Below are 25,779 nucleotides of genomic sequence, written 5' to 3'. Positions count from 1 at the left end.
CATATTTCTTGAAAATAACACTTTATTGAAGTTACTCGAACTATGGATTTAAAAAAACGTTTAAATATCGAACAAAATAAAAAGTTCGCCCTAATCTACTACTACTATAAGTGAATTTGTCACATCGGCAAAATTACACTTTCAATTAGAAATACACTGACTCAAAGATACACCATATTCGCACTAAATTAGAAAATGATACAAGAATCAGAAAGAAAACATACATTTTTAGTGAAAATATTCATTATTCATGGATCATTTTAGCACAATATTAGCAGAGGTAAAGATGGTGTGTGGTTTAATTAATTAATGCAATATCATGACACTAAATTTTTGCTACGAAAATTTCGCTCAAAAGTGTAACTAGACTTAAATGGCTTCTGACCAAAAGTGGGTGCTCTGGTTACAGCACTACCGTGGACGAAGCTAGGAGTTCAACCCCTATATCGAAATAATGTTTTTTTAACTGACAATAGATTGATTTTTAATACTGACATTCTTCTATATTTTTTTTCAATTCAATGCAATTTTTTACTGTTGTTTTTCTTACCTAGACCCCCCTGCGCAAACTAAAACTTAGCTACGCCCGTGACCTCTGCCTACACACCTACATAATTTCGTGATGAATGACTTCCCACCAGTCATTAATTTGACATTTTAAAAGTTTAAAATAATTTCATGGAAACATCACGAAGGATTTTTAAATCGCATTAAAGGCAATTAGGCATTTCACTTTTGCCATTCATACGATTATAGCTAAAAAACCAGATATATTCTTACCTTTGTAACTCATAATCCATTAGAAATTGCTCATCCATAGTAAATAGAGAGAATCGATGCGATCTTACTCACGCGTTAATTGGACGAAATAATCGTGTATTCAGACGTAACGAGTGAAGTTACATCGATTACTTATCGAGTGATTTATGGACATATCATTCGGCGCCAGACGAGATTAGACGGTATACGTTCGTATGACAATGTAAAATAACTGTGTTTGAAATTCAGAAGCTTAAGCTTTGTGTGTGAATGGATATGTATAAAAAAAGGAAAAAAGCCAGTGTTCATAATAATCGGCAAATCCTTGCCTTGTAAAATTACGAACACTGGCTTTTTTTTTATTGCCTTAGCAAACGAGCAAGCGGTCTGCCTGATGGTAAGCAATTAACAAAGCAAGGATTTGCCAATATGTCTTATTATGAACACTAGGTTTTTTATGACCTTAGTAGGTAAACGAGCGAGTGATCCGCCTGATGGTAAATACCATCCGCCCATAGACTAAAACTATGACAGAAGCAAAGCCAAACCGTTGCCTTGGAATGTGGCTATGGAGTAATTACTAAGATGTAGACATTTGTCCAACAGATATACCTCAATAGAGATATATAAAGCTGAAGTTTGTTTGAACGTATTAATTTCAGTAATTATTGAATCGATTTTAAACATTTTCGCTAATAAGAAACTACATTACTCTTGTGTTCTATAGGCTATTTTTTATCTCAGAAAAACTTTCTCACGCAGGCGGAACCGCGAGCAGGCTAGTGTCGAAATACAATCGCAGCAACAAAGATGACTTTCCACAATCGTTAAAGCTAACACTATGTATGGGAATGACATGTCCTAGCGATAAATTTATCGATACGATATGTCATTCTCATACATTGCTCCTGTTTTTAACCGACTTTGAGAAAAAGAGGGAAATTATCATTAGCACGTAATATTCTAGAAAGGCATCTTAACTACGGCCCTGGGAGTCATATAATTTTTGTTTAAGCTCAACACGTTTAAAATTCTTCAGTTCAGACTACGTTCAACATTATTATATTCATAATCTAAATAATTTTTGGGCTGGAAGTCCTTCACGCAGCCAACACCTTAAAAATACTAAAAAAGTTCGTGTTTTCGTTCATCAATTCGTATAGAATAGTTAAAGTTCTTTTATGCGGCCAACACTTATTAAATAATAAAAACCTTCCTGTTTTCATTCCTCAGTTGATATAAAAATGGTTACCATATTAATAAGTCTACAAACCCGACGAAACTTCTCGTTTAATAAATTGTTTAAAGGAATTCAGTTCGCGTGCCAACCTCGGCGGACTGAGGGGTGCTCTCATCCGACGATATGATGAAATAAGCCATTCAAGGAATTTAACCATAACTTACATTATAATTAGCACTTTGTGATAATACTTTTTAATAAAAAATATTATCGCTAGTTTTTAATTCCAAAAAACATAAAATAGTTATCTGCTGTCGTTACTAAAAACATATTTGACAAAAAAATAAGGAGTCATAAAGTTATGCCTAATTAAAACAATTTTTAGTCTTCAAAATTGCATTGATTCATAACTCAGCAATTTAACTCATCGTATTTTTCTTTGCTCTGTAAGTTAAATACTAATAGAAATCAAACCACATAATTATAATTGATTTGAAAACGTTATTGGCATAAGGCTTTAAAGTTTATCAAAAGCTTATTCAAAATTCTAGTAAAAAATCATCAATTTACAATCATTTGTCCATGAATTGTTTGATAAATAAACGAAATTATCACGTCTCGAACTAACAGTAGTTATTTGTTCGTCTATTGACATTAAAATTACTTATGCACACACAACCCGGTAGCATTTTTAAATTTCGAATCCAAAAGCTTATTTATTCTTTTAATTTTATTAGTTAACCTGTCAGCCACTTCACCACCATTTACAAATAGTTTTCATAATCGATTGTTTAATTTTAATCGATTATTCATCGTTAACTAAGTTCTATTCAAGTTTTTAACACTGGCCGAAAACAATTAAACGTTAACGAGCTTTTATTTTTCGGATACTAGTAGCTAACGTATTCGACGATCAGCACTTAACTTTGCCATAAAACCGTAATGCTAAACAATTTTCAACTCTATGCCGCATTAAAAAAGTTAAAAGTGATATAGAAATAATCAAAACTTTATAATTTGATTTCAAATCCAATTTGATTTATCAGAAGGTAAAATACGTGATAACAGTAAATGTTATTATTTTAGCAAATAACTTTCTATCAGTTGCTCTCCCGCTCTATACGCGGATATAAATTTATTGATCGGGCACTGCCATCTAGCGGGCAGTAGCGCAACTAATTGATACAGACATTTCCTTATCATTTTTTGATTACTGTTTAGTAAAATGTTACTTGAAGAAACATTTAAATTTTATCATATTTTCTTTGTGTTTAGGATCATAACCATGGTTAATATATTTAAAAAAAAAACAACAACGTCTTACTTATGTAGAGTTTAACAAATAATATTATACAATTTTAAATAATATGCAAGTACAATTTTTTTTATATTATAAGGTTGTAATGCTTATTAAAGTAAACAATTTAATACATTACGCGTAAAAATGATAAATGGAAAAGACTTAATGATATTCGTGGATAAAAACTCAAAAGACTGTTTGCGATTTTATCGAAATACAAAATTAATGGACATTTCAGTTCTCTTGAACTAATAAAACATTTAACTTTAATAAAATTAATAACCAATAAAAACGTTTATAAAAACTTAATAATTTAATATAATTAATTCTATTTACATTATGAAAATGAATAGTCAAATTACAAAGGCGTCGGTCACCGCCATTACAATGCATTGTTAATTTATTCAATCATTTGTTTTGACTGAGCAATACAGAATTGAATATTGCGGTCATGGGTTTGTTTTCATTGGGAATTTTAATAATTGACTTGTCAATTATTTTCTAATGAAAATGTCACACGTAAGAGTTTTACAAAGGATTTAAACTGAAACTTAATAATATTTAATTTTACCCAGAGGTGTTATTATCTAATCTTTTACTTGCATTTAGTTAATTTGGACTTCACCAAAATCTCACAAACCAAAAAAATCTCTATATACGTTAAATTTAAACTATTCTTTTTTTCAGAGCGAAAAGCAAAAATGGCGGACGATTACTCCGAGAGAAGTTAGAGAAGATAGGACTCAACTTACCGGCGGGGAGACGGAAAGCCGCCAATGTCACGCTCCTCACTTCGTTAGTAGAAGGTAAGACAAATAAGTATTTTTATAATAAATTATTATAAGTATTTTTTTGGTGGTGGTAGGATATATTTCATATCCGACCCGATAGCGACCACCTTAAAAAATTATTAAAACCCGCCATAGTGGCCCACGTGTGTCGCATTCCGGGATCAGACTGTGTATATTCGGTTCCAACAGGCATATTCGTGTCGACTGTCGAGGGGTCATCATCTCTCGTCAGTCGACATTCTATTGGACCCCATTTCACTTACCATCAGGTGCAGAGCAGTCACTTTGCCATATTAAAAAAAAACAATAACAATAACACACAATTGGTCAAATAAATTATCGTTTCCGAAAGCGCAAGTTATGACCATCCACGTCATTCTAGCTCCGGGTCAACTATTACTTGAACTAAGTGGCGAAGGGTGAAATTTTCTAAAATGTAACCCGAGGCAAAATAAACGCTTTAGTTTACATATCGCGGCCAATTTAATAGAAAACAAAACCTAAGATAAACATGAATGAACCTGAAAGGGAAGCCGGTAGGAATCGGATTGTATGGACGCTTCGCGCGTTAAGATTCGTGAGTCTGCATATATTTATGTAGCTGTGTATCATGTATAATAAAGACGCTATTAAAATTATGTTATTCTTAATAAATTGATATCTGATTTTATTATGTGTCCATCATTTACACTTGAGTAAACACTTATTGTTAAGTTCGCTGTTTTCTTAAAGTATTAATGGCATGTCTAACAATACTTCGTAATGGATCCTATAGTAGTACCAATCAAAATGGCACTTAAAACTGTCTTCCCTAATCATGATATTGGCTTCCAAACATAAGCTCGCGTTATTTCTCCTGTAGGTTAGGCAGATGCGAAGCTAGTACCTCATATAGTGGTAGTCATGACTAATCTTACTTCTGATGTCATCTTGCTAATGTTAGAATTACAAATGCGAAAGATTGTGAATATGTTTGGATGTTTGTTAGAAGTAAACGCAGATACTATCGAGACCGTTATACCCAAGAAGCTTTGCTATAATCGTTAACGCTAATGTTATGTATAGGTACAACAGCAGCACGCATTTTATGACTCCGAGCGATAAAATTCGCGGAGTCTCGGGGAAACACTAATTTGTCATTTTCTCGCAACGAAATTAATCAAATAGAAAGATAGGGGGAAGTAATGGATGACTTAACATAACTCGTTGTATACGTCTTCTAAAATAAACATGTTTTGTTGCAGCGGAGGCAGTGCACCTGGCCCGCGACTTTGGCTACGTGTGCGAGACAGAGTTCCCGGCGCGGGCGCTGGCGGAATACCTCGCGCGGCAGTACGCGGAGCACGACGCGAGGCGCCGGCGAGACCTCTTGCAGGCCACTAAGCAGGTTAGATCTTTTTACTTCCCCTCTAAGTGACGTCACATAGTTCGCTTCAACAATTGCCGGTGAACAATAAAATTTTATGGTTCCAGGCGACTCGCCTACTCATTTCCCAGCAGCTTATGTAACAAATCCCTTTCCCCAGGTGACGAAAGAGCTGATGGATCTCCTCAACCAGGACCGGTCGCCGCTGTGCAACACGCGGCCGCCGCACCTGCTGGAGCCGGCCATCCAGCGGCACCTCACGCATTTCTCACTCATCTCGCATGGTTTCGGAGGACCGGCCATTGTCGCCGCTCTGACTGCCATACAGGTACTCGTCATCTTTGATTTCTAACAGCCGTTAAAATAAGCGATCCTAATCTCAATCTTCAATCCGATTCAGGAAATTAACCAATCAAAGTGACTCATTTGTAAGCATGTCAAAAATGCGTTGTTCTGGTTGGTCAATTCTCGAGATAGATCAAAAAAGTGATTGAGATCGTTTATTGAAAATGGCGGTTAATGATGAATCGAATGGGAATGACAGTTTGAATAAAATCGTGTAGCCTTAAAGAAAACTGTAATAAAACCCAGTGAATTATATTTAAATATCTAATTTATAAATTCTGGCGCACATTGCGACTGCTTAAACTATGGACTTTAAATAAAACTATGTGCCTATATAAACTATAAACCTACGCTACATTATCATAATTAACGCTAGTTAATGGACTCCAAAAGAAACATGACAAAGATTCTCAATATAATGACAGAGATTTTGCGTTCTTCTACTGCACTCAGAATTATACCAGTTGGGAATCACATTACCTGTTTGTAATCAATTTCGATGATTTAGAGATAAATCGAGCTAAGCAAGTTTTATTATATTTTGTTAGCTCTTAGAGTTAGATGTCGGGGATAAAGGTCATTAACGAAGGGCTGGCGCGATTTAAATGAGAAGTTAATGTTTTATTATTCTCATCTTAATACATTTAGCCCTCGTTGTTTTATTCGTGGTAGAGTTATGACTCGTATCACGAGGAAGGCGTTGCACGTCGCTGTGATTTAATTCAGTGTAATAGCAATAATTTTACTCGACGAACATGAAAACAATCAAGCCTTAATCAAGAGTTGGTCCTAAAATTTTTATTAAACCTAGATGCAAATGTTTTTATTAATAAATCTCAAAATTCTTAACGACGCATTTGTATCTGACTTGCATCGTACAAAATCATCTATTTAAAGTATAATAACTTGTTTTTTTGCTTTCAGAATTTTCTCAACGAATCACTAAAGCATTTAGACAAGTTGTACCCTCAGAGCGGCATGGTGTCGTCATCGATGGACAAAACAAAAATGGACCCCGACATCAAGAAGTAACAATAGCGTTACGACGGTGTCGGCGAACACCGCGCACGCGCAGTGAGAACTTACTTCATTCTACTGACAGTGACTTTAGTCTACTCCGGAGTCTACAGTGACGTTTGTTCTTTATTCAAATACACAAGTGACTTTTATTCTGTTTTTAAAAATATATAGTGACGTTATTCTTTATTTGAAATTTTTTTTTTTATTTGTAATAATAATCTAAATTTTTGCGGATACAATTATATGCAAATAGCTTCAGTTCGGACATTTCGATTCAATATGTCATCAGATGATCGTTTGATCTGTTATAGACTTTGAAAAATTCAGTTCAAACCACAGATTTTTACGGAATCGGTCCAATCTTACTGGCACTGCCTTTATAACAGAGACATGTTCAGAACAGTTTTGAATTTTTGTATATTTGTTTTTTTTTTCATCCTTAGACGAAGAATAAAGTCACATACAGCCATACAAATTGCCATCTCATAAGAGTACTAAATAAAAATTGCGTATATATTTTTATTTCGTTTGTGGCGATCCGCATACAAATAAAGTGCAATTATAATAATACTCATGATTGTGAGAACGTGTAAATATAGTTATAGATAACATATAGTATTAATTTAAGCATTTATAGTTTTAACTGCTCAATGACTAAACAGATTGTGTCGAAAAAGTTCCGTAACATCCACCGCAATACGAACACATATCAGTACGATAAATGTAAATATTATTGTAGTTTTCCACATTTTTTTCATTAAAAGAATACGGACAGTCTTCGGCAGGGTCACGTGACTATTCGAATTAATAAAAAAAATATTAGCACCTAGAAATGTCTTGACAAATAATTGAAATATAGTTTAAAGTTATTGTCTTACCTTGTTAGTAATTGTTCCTGATTCGCGAAAGTTTTGAAAGCAAATGATACCTTATAAAAAACGGTTAATTATGACAATTTAAACATTCCCTTCCTTTTTCAAAGATATTTTCACAAAAAGATTATAATGTCAATATTTTTTTACTCGTCAGTTAACAGCCTGGGATATTTAATTATTAATTTCTATAAAAAAAAATCTCTTTTTGAAAAACCTTTATCGCCAATTTTTTAATCATCAGCCCAACCACGGACTGTCCTAGAAATTTAGATGATAAAAAAACATGAAACCTCTTTAGTTGGTAATTAGAAGATAGTTTTGCTAGTGAATCAATGTGAAAGTGTGCCAATTAGTTTGTAACATTGGAAACGAATGAATACTTTCCAACTGTTTTAAGTATTTAATATTTATTGTGGCTTGTAAATACATTGACATTGGTATATTGTCTCATTTAAGGCTTTTTTTTCTTTTTTTTTATTCCTTTCGTGGCCAACAATATTTTTGTATGTTATTTGAGAGAACATTTCTAATAAGAACCAGTGCCTCTTTGCTGTGTTATATTGGTATGAGAGTTTTCCCTTTTGATTCTTATTTTTTATGGTATCTAGACCATCTGTAAACTTCACATAAAATTTCTGACCATTACTTACTCGTTTATCTTGAAAAATAAAAGGGCTGCAAAATCTATAACTTACTGGTAAATATAATATGAACAGGCAAAATATGGTGGCCTATTTGTTGACACCCATGTTCTTTTTTTAAATACATCACAGTGTGAAATTAAAAAATATAAACATAAGGTAAGGGAACTTGAAAAAAGTTTTCTATCAATTATTAATTCAATACTAAACTTATCTCTCAAGTATGGATCTGGACTATAAGATGTGCCAAAATAAATTAATTATCAATTGAAAGTTGGTTTTCAACCGTCAGACTAAAGTTATTCGTTTTATAAAATGTAACATAGACAAATATTTGCGTTCGCATCAACAAAATAAATTGACCGTATGACTTGTTTATTTTGTCAGATTATAATTTATATGTTGGATAACTCTTACCTAAAAAAAAAGATCTACGCATGGCCGCATTTTGTATATTAATTTCTTTATGTACTTTTTATTTGTTTGTGTAAATTGTATTTACCTCAAAAGACATCTCTTTTTGTGTCAAGAAAATCTATGGCATTATTATAAGTAATTTTCAGCACTTGTAAACCATAGGGCCACAATTAATAAAGAAAACTTTGTAATAATAACATTTTTTTCTTACCATTGTATACTTGAATTTTGTTTCGTGGAGTAAAGAATGATGTTGGAAATATTGTTTGATTGAATATATTAATGGTGAAGGTTCCATATAACCCAATTACTGCCGGCTTCCCTTTCGTGGCTTATTTATAGTATAATAATTATCATTGGAAAGATTTATAAACCGCATTCTTGTATCTCAGTAGTACCCGTATATTGTATCGGGTCCCTTTCGAAAAACCTCAACCTTCGCCACTGGAGTGTACCTTTAAAAAAAGCTTACCCATAAATGAAGAAATATACATTCATTGAGAGTCTATGCCGATCTATCAGGTCATATGGAAGTAATAAAATAAAATCATGTTTCGATGTGACTGCCGCTGCTAGTAATATTGCGAGCACAGACTACCACTCTAAGGACTCAGGTTCGAATTCCGGATCCTATTCCCAACATACAGTACAGAAAAGAAAATAATACTAAAAAATAAACATTACGAACACTTAGTCATAGCCAACTTAAAGTTAGTCGCGAATGTCGATAAAGCCATCGTTATTGGGGGCTAAGGGGTGGTGACAGGCAAAGTCAAGCCACGGAAACGGGCTTGGCTCTTACAGAGAGCGGGTTTTGTGGCTTGACTCGCTCAGCCCCGAGTAGAATTTAGTGGAGATCGCAAAAAATCATATTAAACTAAATTAAATATTACTTTAGTTTTGGACCCATATTATAAATTTACTGAGGACTTTTTTCCCATTTACTAGCTTTTAACCGGAACTTCACCCACATAAATGTCTCTCTTGGGTAATATGTACGTAATATTAAATTCTCATAGCAAGGTTTATCCATAAATTAATATTTAGTATATAGATAAATATATATCGAAGTTAGTGAATTACAGCACCACCTATCGGCGAGTGGCAAGTCAGTCAATTTATTGTTTCCGCAATACGTCTCTTTTGTTAGTAGCTATGCTGCCCTCTATAAGCCTAACACTATCCGTATAATCTCCATGAATAAACATAAACGTGTTTTTGTTTTAGAGCAAATAAAAATATCTATGCTTCCATTTTTAAACAGTTATCTGCAATTATATTGAAATAATTTAACAATTACAAAAAAAACATTTATCATAAAAATTATTTCCGAACGAACCAATAATATAAATACTAAACTGTCATTAAAAAAAAAGTAGTTGCGAATTCAAAATCCGCGTAAAAACTATAAATGTTATCACCAGAATGGATAATTCTTGTTATGTATCAAATAAACTTTGTTTTAAATGTGACCAAAAGTTGTTCGGTAGTTTAGATATTGCTTGCAATACATTAAATTACATGACAATACTGTGGAACAAGTACCAAATTTTAGTATATGAAAAACTTTGCTTTAAGACCGCCACCAGAGTTATCGAGCCGGAATTTCAAATACTCGATTTACTTCTCCATAATAACCACATAGCTTGTTTAGACTGCAGCGGTAACATACACGTCATATCACTAAAATTTAAAAACCCTACACAGAAAAAATTCAAAAGTTGTTTTCAGCCACGAAAACAAGACATTCTAGCCTTCGCACAATATAATTCGGATGGTGTTTTAACTCTACAATATTCTATGGGTGCGTTGTACCTTAGTTTTCATATGATAAACAAAGAATTTCAAATAGAAAACGAGTTACAGTTATTACTTGACAATGACCAGATTTCTTCCTCATGGACACGGGACAACTGTATATTGAAATCTCATTCCCTAACAACTTTAAAGGGTATTGAACAATTATTTGATATCAAAGAATGTTCATTAAGTAATTTCAACTTAGTGATTATTTCTTTTGATAAATTGTCAATATATGCTGCCGTAGTAAGTCCAAAAATGATTGAAGATGAAACAAAATTGATTAAAATTTATTCAAGTCCAACTGAGATATGCAACATAGAGGTAGTTGAAGAAGATAATTTGAATATTGTAATAGGACTTTCCATTGGATCTATAATTACAATACCTTTAACAAAAGACAGGAAACCAATAATAACACACTTGAGTACTGCAATACATAAATTTTATGTATTCAAAGACACACTAATACACACAGATGGATGTACTATGTGGAACACAGAGAATTTATATTCAAAAAGAACCATATTAAACAAATTCTTTGTCAGACAGGTTAAAGACTTCATCAAAGTTAACAATAAGATAATTTGCACAACATTTTCAAATTTAATTTACATATTTAGTAATGATGAGACATCCTATGTCAAGTCACAGAATTCAGAAGAATATTTAGCAGTAGATAAGCTTTTAAACAATACAGATTGTTTAAATAAAATTATGGAAGAGGTTGAGAAAAACAATGAACTCGTAAAGAAATTGAGGAAAGAAGAAAATTATATAACAGCTTTGTCATTATCCAATCGACAGGATATAATGAACAATATTATCACTACAAAAGTTATAGTTTTTGAGAACTATGAAGATGCAAGTAAAGAATATGTTCCTATAACATTAACTGAAAGTATTGAAGAATATTTTAGATCGGAAACAATGTTGTATCTTATAAACATATTGATTAATACATCGCACACAATAACCAGCAATATTTTCTCAAATCTTTTCACTGATTTTAAAATACATGTGACTTTTTCAAGTGATAATAAATTGCTAAAAACTACAAGCGTAGAGTTGGGACAACTCAATAAAGTTAATTACCTAATTCCTTTGAAAAATACATCCACAAGAATAGATGTAAATATAACATTTGTTACGAATATTCCGGGAGCTTATGATGAGAAAGAAACAGCCTGGAACGTACTATACCGAAAACACGTTTTGTTAAAATCAGAAAATTTTATACTTATTAATAACACAACAGATAAAGTTTTGCTCTTGAATAAAACTGATGGAACTGATGAATTACTGCTGAAAACTGTACAAAATACTTATGGAAATGAATTTACTTTCATAGATCAAACGAAGTGCACAAAGGAAGATGAATGGTCATTGTACGTTAAATTACCCACAAATTACCCAAATGTGTTAAAGAACTCAGATTACTGTGATAAATATTTGAATTTAAAAACATCCAAGTATCTATCCCAGCTATATACCTCTGATGAATTTTTGAAATCGAAAAGTAATTTTGTTATTAACGTCAGTAAAGATAAAGTCAAACTAGAAATTGTTAATGACGGATTTTCGAATCCTGTATTAAAAATCACTAGTGGGAACTTACAAGTAGCTTTGGATATAAGAAATTTCTTTGCTGGACTAATTTATAACAAATTCAATAATTATGTTCCGGATGAGGAATTTATTAGTCAAACATTTTATACCACTGTTGAAGTGAGTATTGGCATGACAGTAAATAATTAATGTGTCTATATTTTATACAAAAAACCAAACAGCGGTAAATAAATTCATGATTACTTTGAATTTCAGAATGTGCAAAATGCTGTGAAGAGCTTCATTACAAAAGGTCTGGACCCTGAAGAATTCAATCCACTGGTCGACAGATTTGAAAGAAATGTTATTGGAGCTTTGCCTCTTTAAATAAAACAATAATATTCTAATAATGATAAAACCAAGGCTGATATAGTAGCCTCTATAAAATGTGATATTATTTTGTATTTTTATTAAAATCTTTTTTTAATTTGGGCTTTTTAATATCCATGTTTCCAGATATTCGAATTCCAATACAATGAAGCCACAGGTTCACACTTTATCAAAATGGAATAGTAATATAATAAATGCAGAGTACATTCGTCTTATATCTGCCAACCCTTTTAAGATACTCATGCCTCGGAAAGCCCTTAAAACTGTAGGTCTTGCGTTTGATATCTGATCATGTCGGACTCCCGTCTCACCGAACGAGTGAAGGAACTGAGTGCATCTGTGTATTGCACACATACTTGGCTGATCTCTGTTGAGATTGGCCGCCATGGACGAAATTCGACTAGCTGAGAATCATTAAAAAAAAAACCATCCATCCAACCTACACATTAGAATTACCGACGGAACTAGGCTTCCTATCATCATAGGACAACAACTTACGAAACTTGGGTATGGTAGCTCGAAACATACCCTACGTGGATACAACTTTAAAGTGCCATATAGCTATACTGCTTACTACGCTTGAATTATTGCAACCAGCTCAAGGTTGTGTAAAGGTAAGTATTTTGTGAAATAAAACAAGTGGAATAAAATTATAATCTATATTTATTTAGACCATTCTCCTGAGGAGCTCGTTGATCTTGTCCTCACGGTTGCCGAAGTCTCCGCCGTCGACGTAGTGGATGGTCTTCTTGCGCCAGCCGCCGGTGGGGTTGTTCAGCTTGAATGGCCACAAGAAGTTGCTCGCGTACTGTACACAAAAATAAACATATTAACAATTCTGAAATCTCTCATAGTAAAATACTAATATTATAAGTAAATTTATTGTCAATCTAATTTAGTGTTGAATAAAACAATATTAATAAATTAATTGAACACTTTTGTGCTGGCCATTAACTTCAGAAGTAACTACTTCAATTCACAACCTTAAAAATCAAATATTCTTTCCACACATAACACTGCAACTTCATATTTAGACAAAGAAAATATTATTCTGTAGTGGTGGATGAATTTATTTGGACACCTAGAAATCTTTGTCTTGGATTGACATGTAAGCTAGTTTTTAACCCAAAAATTCTCACACAAACAGTCACAATCAACAACTTATATTAAAGTCAAACAACCCACCTTGAACTTCTCACCAACAGTGAAGATCTCGTGGATGAGGTCCTCCATACAGATGATGTTGTGTTTGCCGAGCTTCTTCTCCACAATGGAGTTGGAAGTGATGGGAATGCGCTGGCCGTGCAGTTTCGCGAAACCGCGTTTGTATACCAACTGGAATGTAAATGTTTTATTCAGCATTGTTTTAATGTGGCACAAAAATGTGATCATGCTACAAACTATTGATATGACCAAGAAAAAAATCTACCTAATGTTGACTGTAAAGACAAAATAAATCTGCTATGTGCGCTGCTGCACAAATTCACATAACCACAACATTTGTAGATGTCAACATCTACTTTGCCAACCAAATAATCCTTATATTGAAACATTAAAGCCCTGTATCATCAACTACACAAAATATTTCACTATTCTTGTTTATTCCACCTGTCCAAACAATCTGTTCAAAATAAACACTTTACATCTATCATCAATACAGTGTACTACATACCTCGCGCACGCTCTTCAGGTTAGGGTAACCCCACGCGATGTAGGGCTCGGCGATACGCAGCATATTTACGGTGGCCTTGTTAAGCCTTACGAACACACCATTGTTGATCTGGCGCAACCTGAACAGCTGCAGGACTTTGCGTACCTGGATGATACAAATAATAAATTAATGTGCCAAACAATAATAATGAATATTTAAAAAAATCCTGAAGTGAAAAATAAGTATCCAATAAATATTACAATAATTTTTTAAAACTTTATCACAAATGTATCATAACATGTGAATAATTTAATTATTCTAAAAACAACAAATCATTGACCAACAATTAAATATATGGAAATAACTGATTTATCGCAGTTTTATATTATGATTTTCTCTGGAATTTATCAATGTCTAATATTCGCGTAAACATAAGAAATCACAAATATATTTCTTTACCTTAGGGGACACCTGGTTGATACCACGGATACGGATGACGAAAGCGAGTTTAGCTTCACCGGGAACATAGTAGTTACCGCGGTTGCGTGCCTGTAAACAACAGATTATTATAATAGAGCACTCCCACCATATATCTCAAACTACAACCTATGAAAACCATACACTTAAAAAAGATACAATTTAGCTTTTATTATTTATTTAGCCATATCAAAGCAAATATTATATATATTTCAAAATATACTTTAAATCTGTAAATAAATACACTATAAAAGCTAGCTACAAAAACATTGAAATTGTTACTATCATGCAACACAAAGGTAACAAAAAATTTGTTCTGATTGGTTAATTTTTGAAAAAGATAAAAAAAAAACAACTAGTTTTGTTTATTGAAATTGGTACAATATCAATCTTGAACATTCATCACGGTAATTTCTACTTTTTAACAGTACAAAACATAATCACTGGCCCAAAAGAAATAATGTTGATTTCTTTTATAATTTCTGTATTACCATCTGAATAAAATGGATTCGTACCTGTCTGGCGAGCCTGATCTCATCACGCTCCTTGATGCGGTATTCCTTTACATACTGTTCGGCCCTTTTGAAGATTTCCTTCTTCTTCTTGATGGCAGAGGAACGCCTCTTAAGTGTGACCTAAACAAATACGACTGTTTAGTGTTGTAATTGACTTTTTTGTTTTGTTTTATGACAATATATTGTCAGATACAATAAATTGACAGCATCTTTTTTCAGATGAACTATGCCTTGTAAATGAGAATCATCATTTAAATATGTAGGTAATTTGACTCTTATATTCACATAGAATGGATACATCTTTCTGTGTTGATATTATGTTTTGTAAATGCCTGCCAGCAAGTGGTAGTGTACAAGCACCTTTATATTTCTGGTAATGAAGTACCTGTTTAATTACTGGGCATTACGAGACATAAAAACTTATTTCTCAGTATAAGAATATAGTTCATTGCCATGGACTTTGTAACTCAGTTCTGATTTTAAAATTATTGATATCTTTTGTAAGCTATGTTACTTTCCAATTGCCATGAGTTAAGGTACAGTGATTTTGCTATACCAAGCATGAAAATGTTACTACTGTTTACAAACAGGCCTGTTAGTACTGATAAAACATTATTACATGAAAAATAAATGTGTCAAAATTTACAATCCTAGCTAGAAAGTGTTTTTTCCACTGATACATATTATCACATGTATAACATCAAAAATAAACAAAGCAGAAACTAGTAACCATGACACATTTTGTTTTGTCATAAAAGTACCATTTATAAATAATATGAAAGAATAAGATTTTTAATATAGAGTAAACCAAAATTATTCACAAAACATAACAATGGTGTATGGAAGAATTTTTTTATTTATTTTACTGTTAGTTTATAACCAGAATTTGACAATTCCTTGAATGCAATATATAAAAATTTGTATTGTTCATAACAACTATAGGATACAGGGTCCAGACCAGATAGTCCTTTCAGGCTATCACCAGTTTCCACTACATATTGGTATAAAATATTTTGTATACCTGAAGGCGGCGAGCACGGAGCGCCTCCCTCCTTTTGCGGTGCTTGAGCACTGACTCGGGGACCGCGGGCAGCTTCTTGCTGTCCTCCTTACCCTTCACGGGCTTCTTCTCGGCCGGAGCCTTTTTCTCTGTAGTCGCAACCATTGTGCTGAAAATGTGAATGTATTATTAGTGAATGGTTGCAATTATTGAAAATAATATGATGCTATTAGTCTATGTAGGTATTGTTAAGACAATATTTATGGTGTAGGGTTGTAGTAGAATAAGTGAAGTGAAATTGTGAATAGCATGTCTGGAGACCAATGGGTTTGTATACCAGTGTTTTTAATACATGTGGTTACAAAATAATCTCTATATATATAGTATATTGGTTCTATATTATATTGGTTCAGAACTGTATAACTTTAATGACTGTGGGCTAATCGTAGGGTAGCTACCGCTGTATCAGCCGTATCGGTGATACGGGACCCCTGTTGGCCCATACCTACATTAAACTAAGCGGGCGCCCAAAAGTTCGCATTGTCCTGAAGAGCCCCCAACAAATATATATATAGGGCCCCTCTGTGGCAAGCTACGCTACTGGCTAATCGAGATATGTACAATACTGCGATGGTTCATATGCATGTCTGCTGTACATTTTGTATGCCTGCGAAGTAAATATTGCAAATGCACTGCTTTTCGGCATAATTACGCTATAACAATAACTAATCATTGTCAGACATCACGCTGTGTTCAACTTTCATGGAGGTTATGATGATCACTTCTAAAAGATGTGGTTGCATTATATATCTCAGAAACACGCATATTTATGCTATTAAATGTGCAGAAATATGTATTTTCGTTTCAACTTAATAAATATTGATAGTTCAGAAAGAAAAAACAATAATGAGTAGGTTCGGCGGCATGTCACCCATCCATCCATCTGAATTTTTCACTTTTTCACAATTTCACTAAACTTTTTATTATACTAACACTTAAATATGAATCCTTAGAACCTATTTAAACTTATTAGCACCGTATTATGTACAAAATTACTAAATTTTTAACAACCTGCGGGGCAAAACTCCACGCGGCACGTGTGTCAAGTTATCAAAAGAAAGACAGAGAAAACAGACTTCCGCCAGTCGCCATTTTTATATTTTATTGGTGTAGCAACACACAAATTACGATTATACTTACATTGTTTTTAATATTTTATAAACGCAGCATAAAATTGATTACTAATTTATGGAAGTATATATTTTAATAAATAATTATTTTCTTACAAAAAATAAATACTTATACAAGTAAAAAGATTTACAAAGCAACATAACCTCAAACAAATGCATTACATTTTTGTTAACATAAATTCTCCAATTTACTTTCAATACCTACATATAACTAAATAACATTAAAAAATACCAGAGTTGAATACCAGTCAACAAAAGAATTATAGACGATTACCTATATAAAAAAAAAACACTACTTCCTGTGGCGCGTATTATTAAAAACGTTCATTGACTTAACGTTGCTATAGTTACAAAATAGCGAGATATTCTTATTGTGGAATTTGTGTTTTTAATAAATAAAATAGGATAAAACACATCATGGTCGAAAAGGATCCCCAGCTAAGTGCCTTAGAACCGGGGGAACTAGATTTGTTCGTAGAAAGCATGGAACCTTCGCGCTTGGAACTCATTGGGAATAAGGCGTAAGAACCATTGCACAACGATTAATAACTGAACATAATTATAAAATAACATAATAATCAGATATTCCCTTATTACTAAATGTGTTTCTTTTCAGTTGGGTAGACTGGCATATAAGACTACAAAAACTGAACCAGCAAGCTGTTTTAGAAGCTTCGTCTATGCAAGAGGAACTTACTAAAGAAACACTAATTTCTTGTGGGAAGGTAATAGAAATTTGGACATCCAAGTTTTTTATAGAATCCAAGAGTCCATAGTTAAATTCCCGTAGATGTATCGTGATAAATTGTAATTCATAATTGCAGTTACCTGTTCTTATTTACGAAGCCATTTGTATCCAAGTATGGCGTACCAAAATATATCCGCAAATAATAAAATTGGAGCCAGCGCCGGCAAACACTTTCGGGGTTTATATGGTCGTAAGTACTAATTATGGTAAATTAGATTTCTTATTATATTATATCTTATTACGTGACATAGTTATCACATTAGATACCTTTCCCCATCCGGAACAGAACGGGCGCCACATACGTCCTAAGACAGGGCCGAATTTAGTTATAATATTAAAAAAAAATACTAGTCTCTGATAATGTAATTTTTTTTTATTAGTTTTTATTTGTCACACAAGCATTGTCACCGCGGAGGTTCACAATAGTAGATAAAAAGGATTGAAATCCACTTTTATGGTCGTTAAATCTCACTACTTGCTTAATTAACATATATGCTTAAATTGCTTATGGAATACATTTAAAAAATGCCAGTGAGAAGGACATAGTCAACAAATTTCTGTACAGTTGTACCACGAAGCAGCGGCAATAGGGTTACTGGAGACAGTTCTGTTTCACGAAGATGGCGCCACGTGTGTCAGCGATGTGGCCATCGACTTGCTGCAATATGCACTAGATCAATTAACTGCGTTGGTTGCGCTCATCAAGTGAGTACCTAGTTATGTATAGAATGTTTGTCAATATAATATTTTACACACAGTTGGCCCAATATAGCACTATTTTTACATTATAAATTGTGGAAAACTTTTTGATTTGGCATTATTTCCAAAAGTTTCATTTTTTACTGCCTTGGTTGCGTAATTAATAAAATTTTTACACGCGGGCAGAGCCGCATGCAAAAGTTAATTAAGTACATTAAACTATTTGATAAAAGAAAAGATGCCTTCAAATAACTATTTCCTCAGTAACGATTACCTGAAGCCGGTGACAGCGAAGCAGATGGAGTGCGAGACGGTCCTCGAAGAATTGGAGCGGCAGAAACGGGACTTGCAGTTCGACATCAGTATGAGATGCATTTCTATCGTGCGGTAGGAATTTTAAACATAGAATATTTTTTTTTAGATTTATTATTGTCATAAGAGTTTTTTTGCCTGAACATTTTATGATCTTTAACGTGTATTCACTTCTAAGTACGTCGCTGTCTATATAAATGTGAACAAGGGCTTTATTCACATATACATAACCAAAATTCTGTTTAAGCCAATAAAATGTTCTATATTCTTCCATACTAAAGACGTTTTCAATACAACCTATTGCCGCTTATTCTAACTGTTAAACAAGGGCACAGCCAGTTTGAATTTTTTGTGGAGGGGGCAGGGGTGTGAATCTGAAACTTTGTTTGGGGAAGGGTGGGAGGTAGCAATTTCATGTAGGTAATCCCAATAATGAGTGGCTTCACCTGCCTAAAGCCTTGGTATTATAGTTATTTAGCGGAGCACATGGAAGTGGCCGGCATCGGCGCGTCGCTCGCCACCAACCTATACAAGACGCAGGACGTGCCCTCGCTTCTGTGCCATCTGATCATGCACGAGCCCTGGATGAAGAGGAACGACAGTGGAGACCTCGAGGTGTTTAATTGTAAGTTTGATTACATGGCCAGGGAAGGTAGTGCTGGTTCTGTTTTTGATGATTGGCGAAGTATTTCCAGCTTAAGTATACTACATGTTATCAACTAATTAAATGCCTACCATGGATACAAATTGCATTTCTCGACTAGTTATGTTGGCATGGTCTAATCGTTCACCGATAGAAATAGAGTCCGACCCTTGGTAATGAATCAACACCTCCCTCATTTCACTCTTAAGAATATACCTATTGCACAAGTTTTTAAAGACATTTAAGAATGTTTAACAGTAACCGCTGGAAACGCTAAACGGATTTGGCGTTCATATAGTTTACAATTCCAGATGGTAGATGGACTAAGCCGACCACAGAGGATCTGACGCAGCTTCACCGCAGCGAGGCGCAGCTGTGGCTGTGTTTGCGGCAGCTGTTACTGGAGCCGCGTCTCGTGCAGTACTACACTATTGACGAGTGTCGACGGAATTCTTTTTGCAGAGTAATTACTGGTTTATCTGCTACCCCTAAGAGTGTACAGGGATAGAGTAGCATATATTTCAAGGAATTTAGAGTGTAACGATTTTTCTTTGTTTTTTAATTTGGGCCACAGTGCCAGGTTCTATGGGGGCACGCCTATATCCGCCTGGAGCACCCGTATATATATTATATAGGATTTCAAACAGGATGATTGTCAACTGACGCGGTATAATCATTTTTTGTCTTACCGTCAGATACAATGGAGATAATTTGCCGTGCCCATATGGAAATATTTTTTGCAAATTGAGTATTTACATTGCGTTCTTCCCATCAGCTCCAAGCCAAGATGACAGAGACGATGCTGGACCAGATCCCACCGTTGGGCGAGCTGAAGATGTTCCTCTGCCGGCTCTCCGTGGGAGACTTCTCCAGCCTACACAACCGCACCAACGGGAACACTGTCAAGAACCCAGGCTGCACGCTCATTGAAGTGGTCCCTCAGGTAAAATAACTTTTAAACGTAGGACAGCCATGTTAGATGTAAAACACGCGGGATAATGACGCAAGAGTGGATAGTTATATTTTGCTGTTTCTAAGTTTCTTAACAAAGCAAAGGTCCCTAGAGACATTGTCTAGTTTACTTAATACAGCCCTGTTCGCAATTGAAATATATGGAGTTATAAAATCGAAAACACTTAAAAATTTTGATCCAAGGTTGGCATTGATTTTATATAACAATAAACGTAAGAATTATTTCGACAGATAAAAGAAATGTACATGAAACAAGTCCACAAGCGAACCAAATCTCTAGCGAAGACCCAACTAGAATACTTCCACATGGACGGCTCGGACGAGACGCGGGAAATGGCAAAGAAGCTTCTAGAATCTTATACTAGTGACGCGGCGCTGGCACTCGACAGTGGTGGGGCCAAGTGCGCCAAATGTGGAGAGAATGCAAGCAAGAAGTGTTCGAGGTGCAAGACTGAATGGTATTGTGGCAGGTTCGTGGATATAGTTTTCAATAAAGAATCGCAATCACTCTTTAATCAACCCCGAATATGACCAGTAAGAAATACTCAGTTTTTTTTGGACATGTGAATGACCTTTGTGATTTTTATACAGCGCCCCCGCCCCTCTCCCAAAATTACAAGACTAGTTTAATCCCTCCCTACATTTTAATATTTAAAATTCTTACAGAGAATGCCAAGTGCAGCAATGGCCGAAGCACAAGGATTTCTGCGATCAATACGCCAAGTTCTGTTTATAAACTATTTAATTTTCCCGAAATGTTTATTTAATTTACTGTTTTGTTTAGGGTAGTTTGATTCAATAAAATACACATGTCAATTTTTTTGGTTTTTTATTAACTTATGCCATAACCTAAGGATTAGCTCGACGACTTGAGGTAGTCTTTGAGCACGTCCAACGCTGGCGTCTCCTCACCGAAATCCTGAAAACAAATGCATTTTCTTTAGTCATTCTGATAAGATTGCTAGAATTTTTTACAACTCAATAGGTAACACAGAATACCACACAATGCAGGAGCTCTAAAGATGAGTTTTTACTTAAAATTTTGATAATTTGTATACCACAGATAAATATTGTATGACTGCAAAAATTGCAGGACAGTTTAGTTTTTACCTATAAACTTTTTCATTATATTAAGGCTCCTCCTAAACAAAATTCTGAGAGTTGGAAACCCAGTTTATCATTTAATTTGGATTTTGCCTGTCCGAGTGATAGGAAAGTTGCCTGCCCATTGTGTGCGGCACCATAGGGTCACTCGTTTCGATGTAGCGCCGTTATATCGTCACTAACACCCACTAAAAGGCAGTTAGTGTTCGTGCTGAGCGCAAATGTATTAAATTTATATTATTTTTGAATCATAAAAAGTTGTATGAAGTTTGGAGAATAAGAAATGAATGTTTTTTGAAATCCAAAAATTTTTGTAAATTACTTTTTGAATATGTAACAATATTTGTAGCCACATTGTTACACGAAATAGCTCCCATGTATCATAAAATTTAAAGGAATTTAGTCACTTCAATAAAAAATCTGAAGACTTATTAAATAATAAATCAACATACTAATAATATGAACTCTCACCTTGATAACTACGCACGAGCAGCCGACGATCTTCCTCGCCTTGCCGTCTTTGTCGATTTTGCATAAACCGGCCCACTCACCCAGCTTCTTGTTGTTGTCCACCTATTACACAAAAATTTTAGAATAATCTCGACTTTTCTTCTAGGCATCTTTAAATGGTAGAACAAATTTTTTTGAAAAATTATTTATTTTAATTTCTTGTCTTACATCTGGATAGTTTTTCAAGTGTTATCAACACAAAAGGCAACTGACAGTCCAACTTTAAACATGTTGATTTTGTTATCAGTAACATAATAGTTATTGACATTACTAATACTATACTTTTTCAAAAAATACTAATTTACTACTTGTAATGTGAAAAGCAATACTGAATATAAATTTCAGCATACAGACGCCAATATATGGGAACCATAAGAACTACTGCTGTATCATTACTTGGTATATACTATAATGTCATTGTTTCGGGTCCGAATTGACCACTGTATGAAATCGTTATTTCGTTTTATTCAATTAAACACAGTATTGACTATGAACTGACATTTTTATTTTGGACTGAATGACAAGCAAAAAAGTAAAAATGGCCACGGTTAATTTTAGTGTTTACAATGAGCGCGAGATGGCTCCTATTAACAATTTATACCTTTTGTGTACATGTTTAAAATATATTATATAATATCGCTGTAAGTCATTGTAAATATAGCAAATAACTAAACATATATGCACTAACAACTATTTTAGCAAATTTGAAGATATTTATAAAATAAATGTATGGGTGCTAGGAAAGTTGACTCATCATGTTGAAAGTCACCATAGGGGCACACATTTCACTGTTCGCTCCAACTAATCCCTTCTGGCATTGACCAGGGGGACTCGTGCGGAGCGAAATCTACAAACCAATTTTAAAACAGTGGCTAGTATATGAATACTTTTAATTTAATTATGTATTATGTAAACAACAATAATTCTACTTGTGTAATATTTAAAGATATTTCCAACTTCCTTTTGAAAGATTATAGTGATAAGAAATTATATATATTTCACATTAAACATAGTACTAATATTCAATAAATTGTTTCCATTAGCCACTGTTTTACACTGAAAATACCATAAAAAAATTGTATTTTGGTATTAAAACAGCAATTTACCTTCACAAGTGGGTTCTTAAACATAGTACTAATATTCAATAAATTGTTTCCATTAGCCACTGTTTTACACTGAAAATACGATAAAAAAATTGTATTTTGGTATTAAAACAGCAATTTACCTTCACAAGTGGGATCTGATGTTCATTGCAGAGAGCCTGCACAAGTTTTTTATACGCAGCCTCGTCACAGTTCTCAGCAAGCACGCAGAGGACAGCTTGCCTCCTAGTGAAACCATAATAATGTTAATAAATTACAATAAGTAATCAATACTTGAATGAGTAGCAAGAGTGAGTCTAAACTCTTCAGCAACAATACTTAAACCATTTTATTAGCACAAATTATTCACTTGGTACTACTTTTTCAAAAAACTGTGCCAGAGCCAAAAGTTAAATGCTTTTTGCACAGAGATAGTAGTGTATTGTTGAGGATATTTATTTTTTTTAAATCAGTAGTGATGATGCCACATATCAAAAAAATTCTTGCTAAGTAGATTAACTCAGAACCAAAATATACAACAATGCCTGAAATAGTTAAATACATAGAAACACAACAGCAAAGCCAGTGTCGACAGATAAGTTAACATCTAAGTTATAATGTGGCACACATGGGAGGCCACAATCTCGATAACACAAGTACTGTGGTACTATGCGTGTGCATTTATATCAGCAACAGAATAGACCCATCACAACTTATATTGTAATGAATATTTCCCCACAACGCATGACTAGAACAGCCAATTGTTGTGGGAATGTTTGGTGGGATTCCATTGCCATCCATTTTTAAACATTGTGAGCATTATTTCTAAATAATTGAATTGCTAACAATATTACAATGATTATAATAGTACATAAAGCAACATAATGTATGTATTGCTTTCATTTTACATGTTTTGTAGCCATGTGGTTATTTCCTGGTGGCAGTTACAATATTTGTTATTTTAATGTCAATTATTTTCTAAGTTTTGAGGATTGTAAATCCCATTTCCGATAATACATACAATGCATCATCCTTTAGAAAATCAATGTTTACCTCAGTATTCGCACATATAAATACTTAAGATAGTGTTTTGTCATCCTCTTTGTAATACATTGTTCCCAGGCCTCATTTTGTTATTTGTATGGACAACAAATTGTTAATCATTAACGTATTTTGTAGATCTTAATCTAAATGCATATAAAAACACATAACCTACACTATTATCTACATACTCAAAGACTATGAACTATTATGAAAAAACCAACAACTTGAGAATTACTTTTTTTTTACTAAGTTTGACTTAGAAATATTATTTGTAAAATGTGCGTTGTAGGTCTCTAAAGCTATTCTAGCTTACATGGTCAGTTATAGATATATAAATCAACCTTTTTTTCATTATATTAACTGTACTTACTTGTCAAGTGCCTTAGCAGCCTCATGCAGGCCATGGACGAGTCCGCCGTGGATGAGGGCAGTCTTCAGCACCTCTTGCAGAGCTGTGTTCACGTCCATGGCGCCGCCGCTCAGGACGGGGTTGGCGGGGACCTCGCTACAACAAAAAACAATTCAACCTCAATACTACATAGTCTATCTAATAATAAATCAATTGATTTATGTCTTAGAGTAATAGTAATATGAAATTGTATTTCGAGGCTTGTTCAGTTGCAAATTGTATTTGTGACAATATTTACATAAATACCGGTCATCGTTGGAGACATTTGAATCTTTTTGAGTAATGTATACTAACAAATCATCAGGAAAAGACATGAATTAGCATGAAATAGCTCTAGAATCAGTAATTGATGATTGGAACTTATAAATTTTGTAGGTTATGTTGACAACATGTTTATTTAATAAAATTAAAATTATGGTTAATTTTTCCATTGTAATATCAAATAAAAGTTAAATATTTAATTTAAATTCATAAGGGTATATGATATAAGTGATAAATAACGCAGAAAAACAAGTTTACTTACACATCAACATCGGCCATGGTTTCTGACAAAATAACGATCTGAAATACGATATACAACTAATTAAATACGTTTTGCACATTTTAGATAACAACGATGGTCACTTATAGACAAAAGATCACGGAAATATTTTAAGATTTAGCAAAATACAACACGAAGCTTTTGACAGTTTACCTTGCGTACCGGAAAAAGACTAGGGCTGTCATGTTTACGACTTATGGCAACATTTGAAATAATAATAGCAAACAATGATTCATAAAATATAAAAAAAATTGTGCATACATTTCATAATATATTTTAATTATACACGTGAATATAAATTATTTTAGGAATAAGTTGTTTTTAGTGTATGTAATTCTATAACCAAATTTAGACCAGCAAGTACCTACTCACAGCAATATATTGCGCGATATCTTTCAACGCGTTTACTCTACTGGCAATATTTCAAAAATTCTATACACATGGGACTAT

At 33.6% G+C, this 25,779-nt stretch overlaps 5 protein-coding genes across 7 annotated transcripts in view; 3 read left to right on the top strand and 2 right to left on the bottom strand.

The window, feature by feature from the left end:
- Positions 1–8,954, top strand: part of LOC115451128 (transcription factor AP-2-epsilon) — a 69,613-nt gene extending 60,659 nt beyond the window's left edge. For both annotated transcript variants that reach the window (XM_037442757.1, XM_037442764.1), the window contains 4 exons: positions 3,927–4,045; positions 5,275–5,417; positions 5,557–5,724; positions 6,666–8,954. In XM_037442757.1, the coding sequence (XP_037298654.1) occupies positions 3,927–4,045; positions 5,275–5,417; positions 5,557–5,724; positions 6,666–6,773 (538 nt within the window). In that variant the 3' untranslated portion in view covers positions 6,774–8,954. The remainder of the gene's footprint in view (positions 1–3,926; positions 4,046–5,274; positions 5,418–5,556; positions 5,725–6,665) is intronic.
- A 1,099-nt stretch (positions 8,955–10,053) lies between these two features.
- LOC115451139 lies at positions 10,054–12,529 on the top strand. The gene is made up of 2 exons (XM_030179354.2): positions 10,054–12,222; positions 12,319–12,529. The coding sequence occupies exons 1-2, from the start codon at positions 10,120–10,122 to the stop codon at positions 12,427–12,429; spliced, it is 2,214 nt and encodes a 737-aa protein (XP_030035214.2). The 5' UTR covers positions 10,054–10,119; the 3' UTR covers positions 12,430–12,529.
- Positions 12,530–13,077: 548 nt separating this feature from the next.
- Positions 13,078–17,227, bottom strand: LOC115451134 (60S ribosomal protein L7). 2 transcript variants are annotated; one of them, XM_030179348.2, is made up of 7 exons: positions 17,147–17,227; positions 16,097–16,244; positions 15,076–15,195; positions 14,543–14,632; positions 14,105–14,248; positions 13,618–13,767; positions 13,078–13,240 (listed from the first exon to the last, which is right to left on the bottom strand). In XM_030179348.2, exons 2-7 carry the CDS (start codon positions 16,238–16,240, stop codon positions 13,100–13,102), a joined length of 789 nt encoding a protein of 262 aa, XP_030035208.1. In that variant the 5' UTR covers positions 16,241–16,244; positions 17,147–17,227; the 3' UTR covers positions 13,078–13,099. The 2 variants fall into 2 exon arrangements, with proteins under 2 accessions (XP_030035208.1, XP_030035209.1); XM_030179349.2 differs by lacking the exon at positions 17,147–17,227 and adding an exon at positions 17,069–17,087.
- A 321-nt stretch (positions 17,228–17,548) lies between these two features.
- Positions 17,549–21,459, top strand: LOC115451135 (zinc finger MYND domain-containing protein 10). The gene is made up of 10 exons (XM_030179350.2): positions 17,549–17,786; positions 17,882–17,990; positions 18,090–18,203; positions 18,579–18,718; positions 18,977–19,099; positions 19,495–19,649; positions 19,979–20,130; positions 20,443–20,610; positions 20,871–21,109; positions 21,306–21,459. The coding sequence occupies exons 1-10, from the start codon at positions 17,683–17,685 to the stop codon at positions 21,373–21,375; spliced, it is 1,374 nt and encodes a 457-aa protein (XP_030035210.2). The 5' UTR covers positions 17,549–17,682; the 3' UTR covers positions 21,376–21,459.
- Positions 21,452–25,509, bottom strand: LOC115451136 (40S ribosomal protein S12). The gene is made up of 6 exons (XM_030179351.2): positions 25,483–25,509; positions 25,312–25,349; positions 24,750–24,884; positions 23,479–23,581; positions 22,215–22,316; positions 21,452–21,558 (listed from the first exon to the last, which is right to left on the bottom strand). Exons 2-6 carry the CDS (start codon positions 25,326–25,328, stop codon positions 21,496–21,498), a joined length of 420 nt encoding a protein of 139 aa, XP_030035211.1. The 5' UTR covers positions 25,329–25,349; positions 25,483–25,509; the 3' UTR covers positions 21,452–21,495.
- Positions 25,510–25,779: the final 270 nt, after the last annotated feature.

Source organism: Manduca sexta, chromosome 4 (genome assembly GCF_014839805.1).
Source record: "Manduca sexta isolate Smith_Timp_Sample1 chromosome 4, JHU_Msex_v1.0, whole genome shotgun sequence".
Classification (NCBI taxonomy): Eukaryota; Metazoa; Arthropoda; class Insecta; order Lepidoptera; family Sphingidae; genus Manduca; species Manduca sexta.
This window is presented reverse-complemented; position numbering and strand designations above follow the sequence as displayed.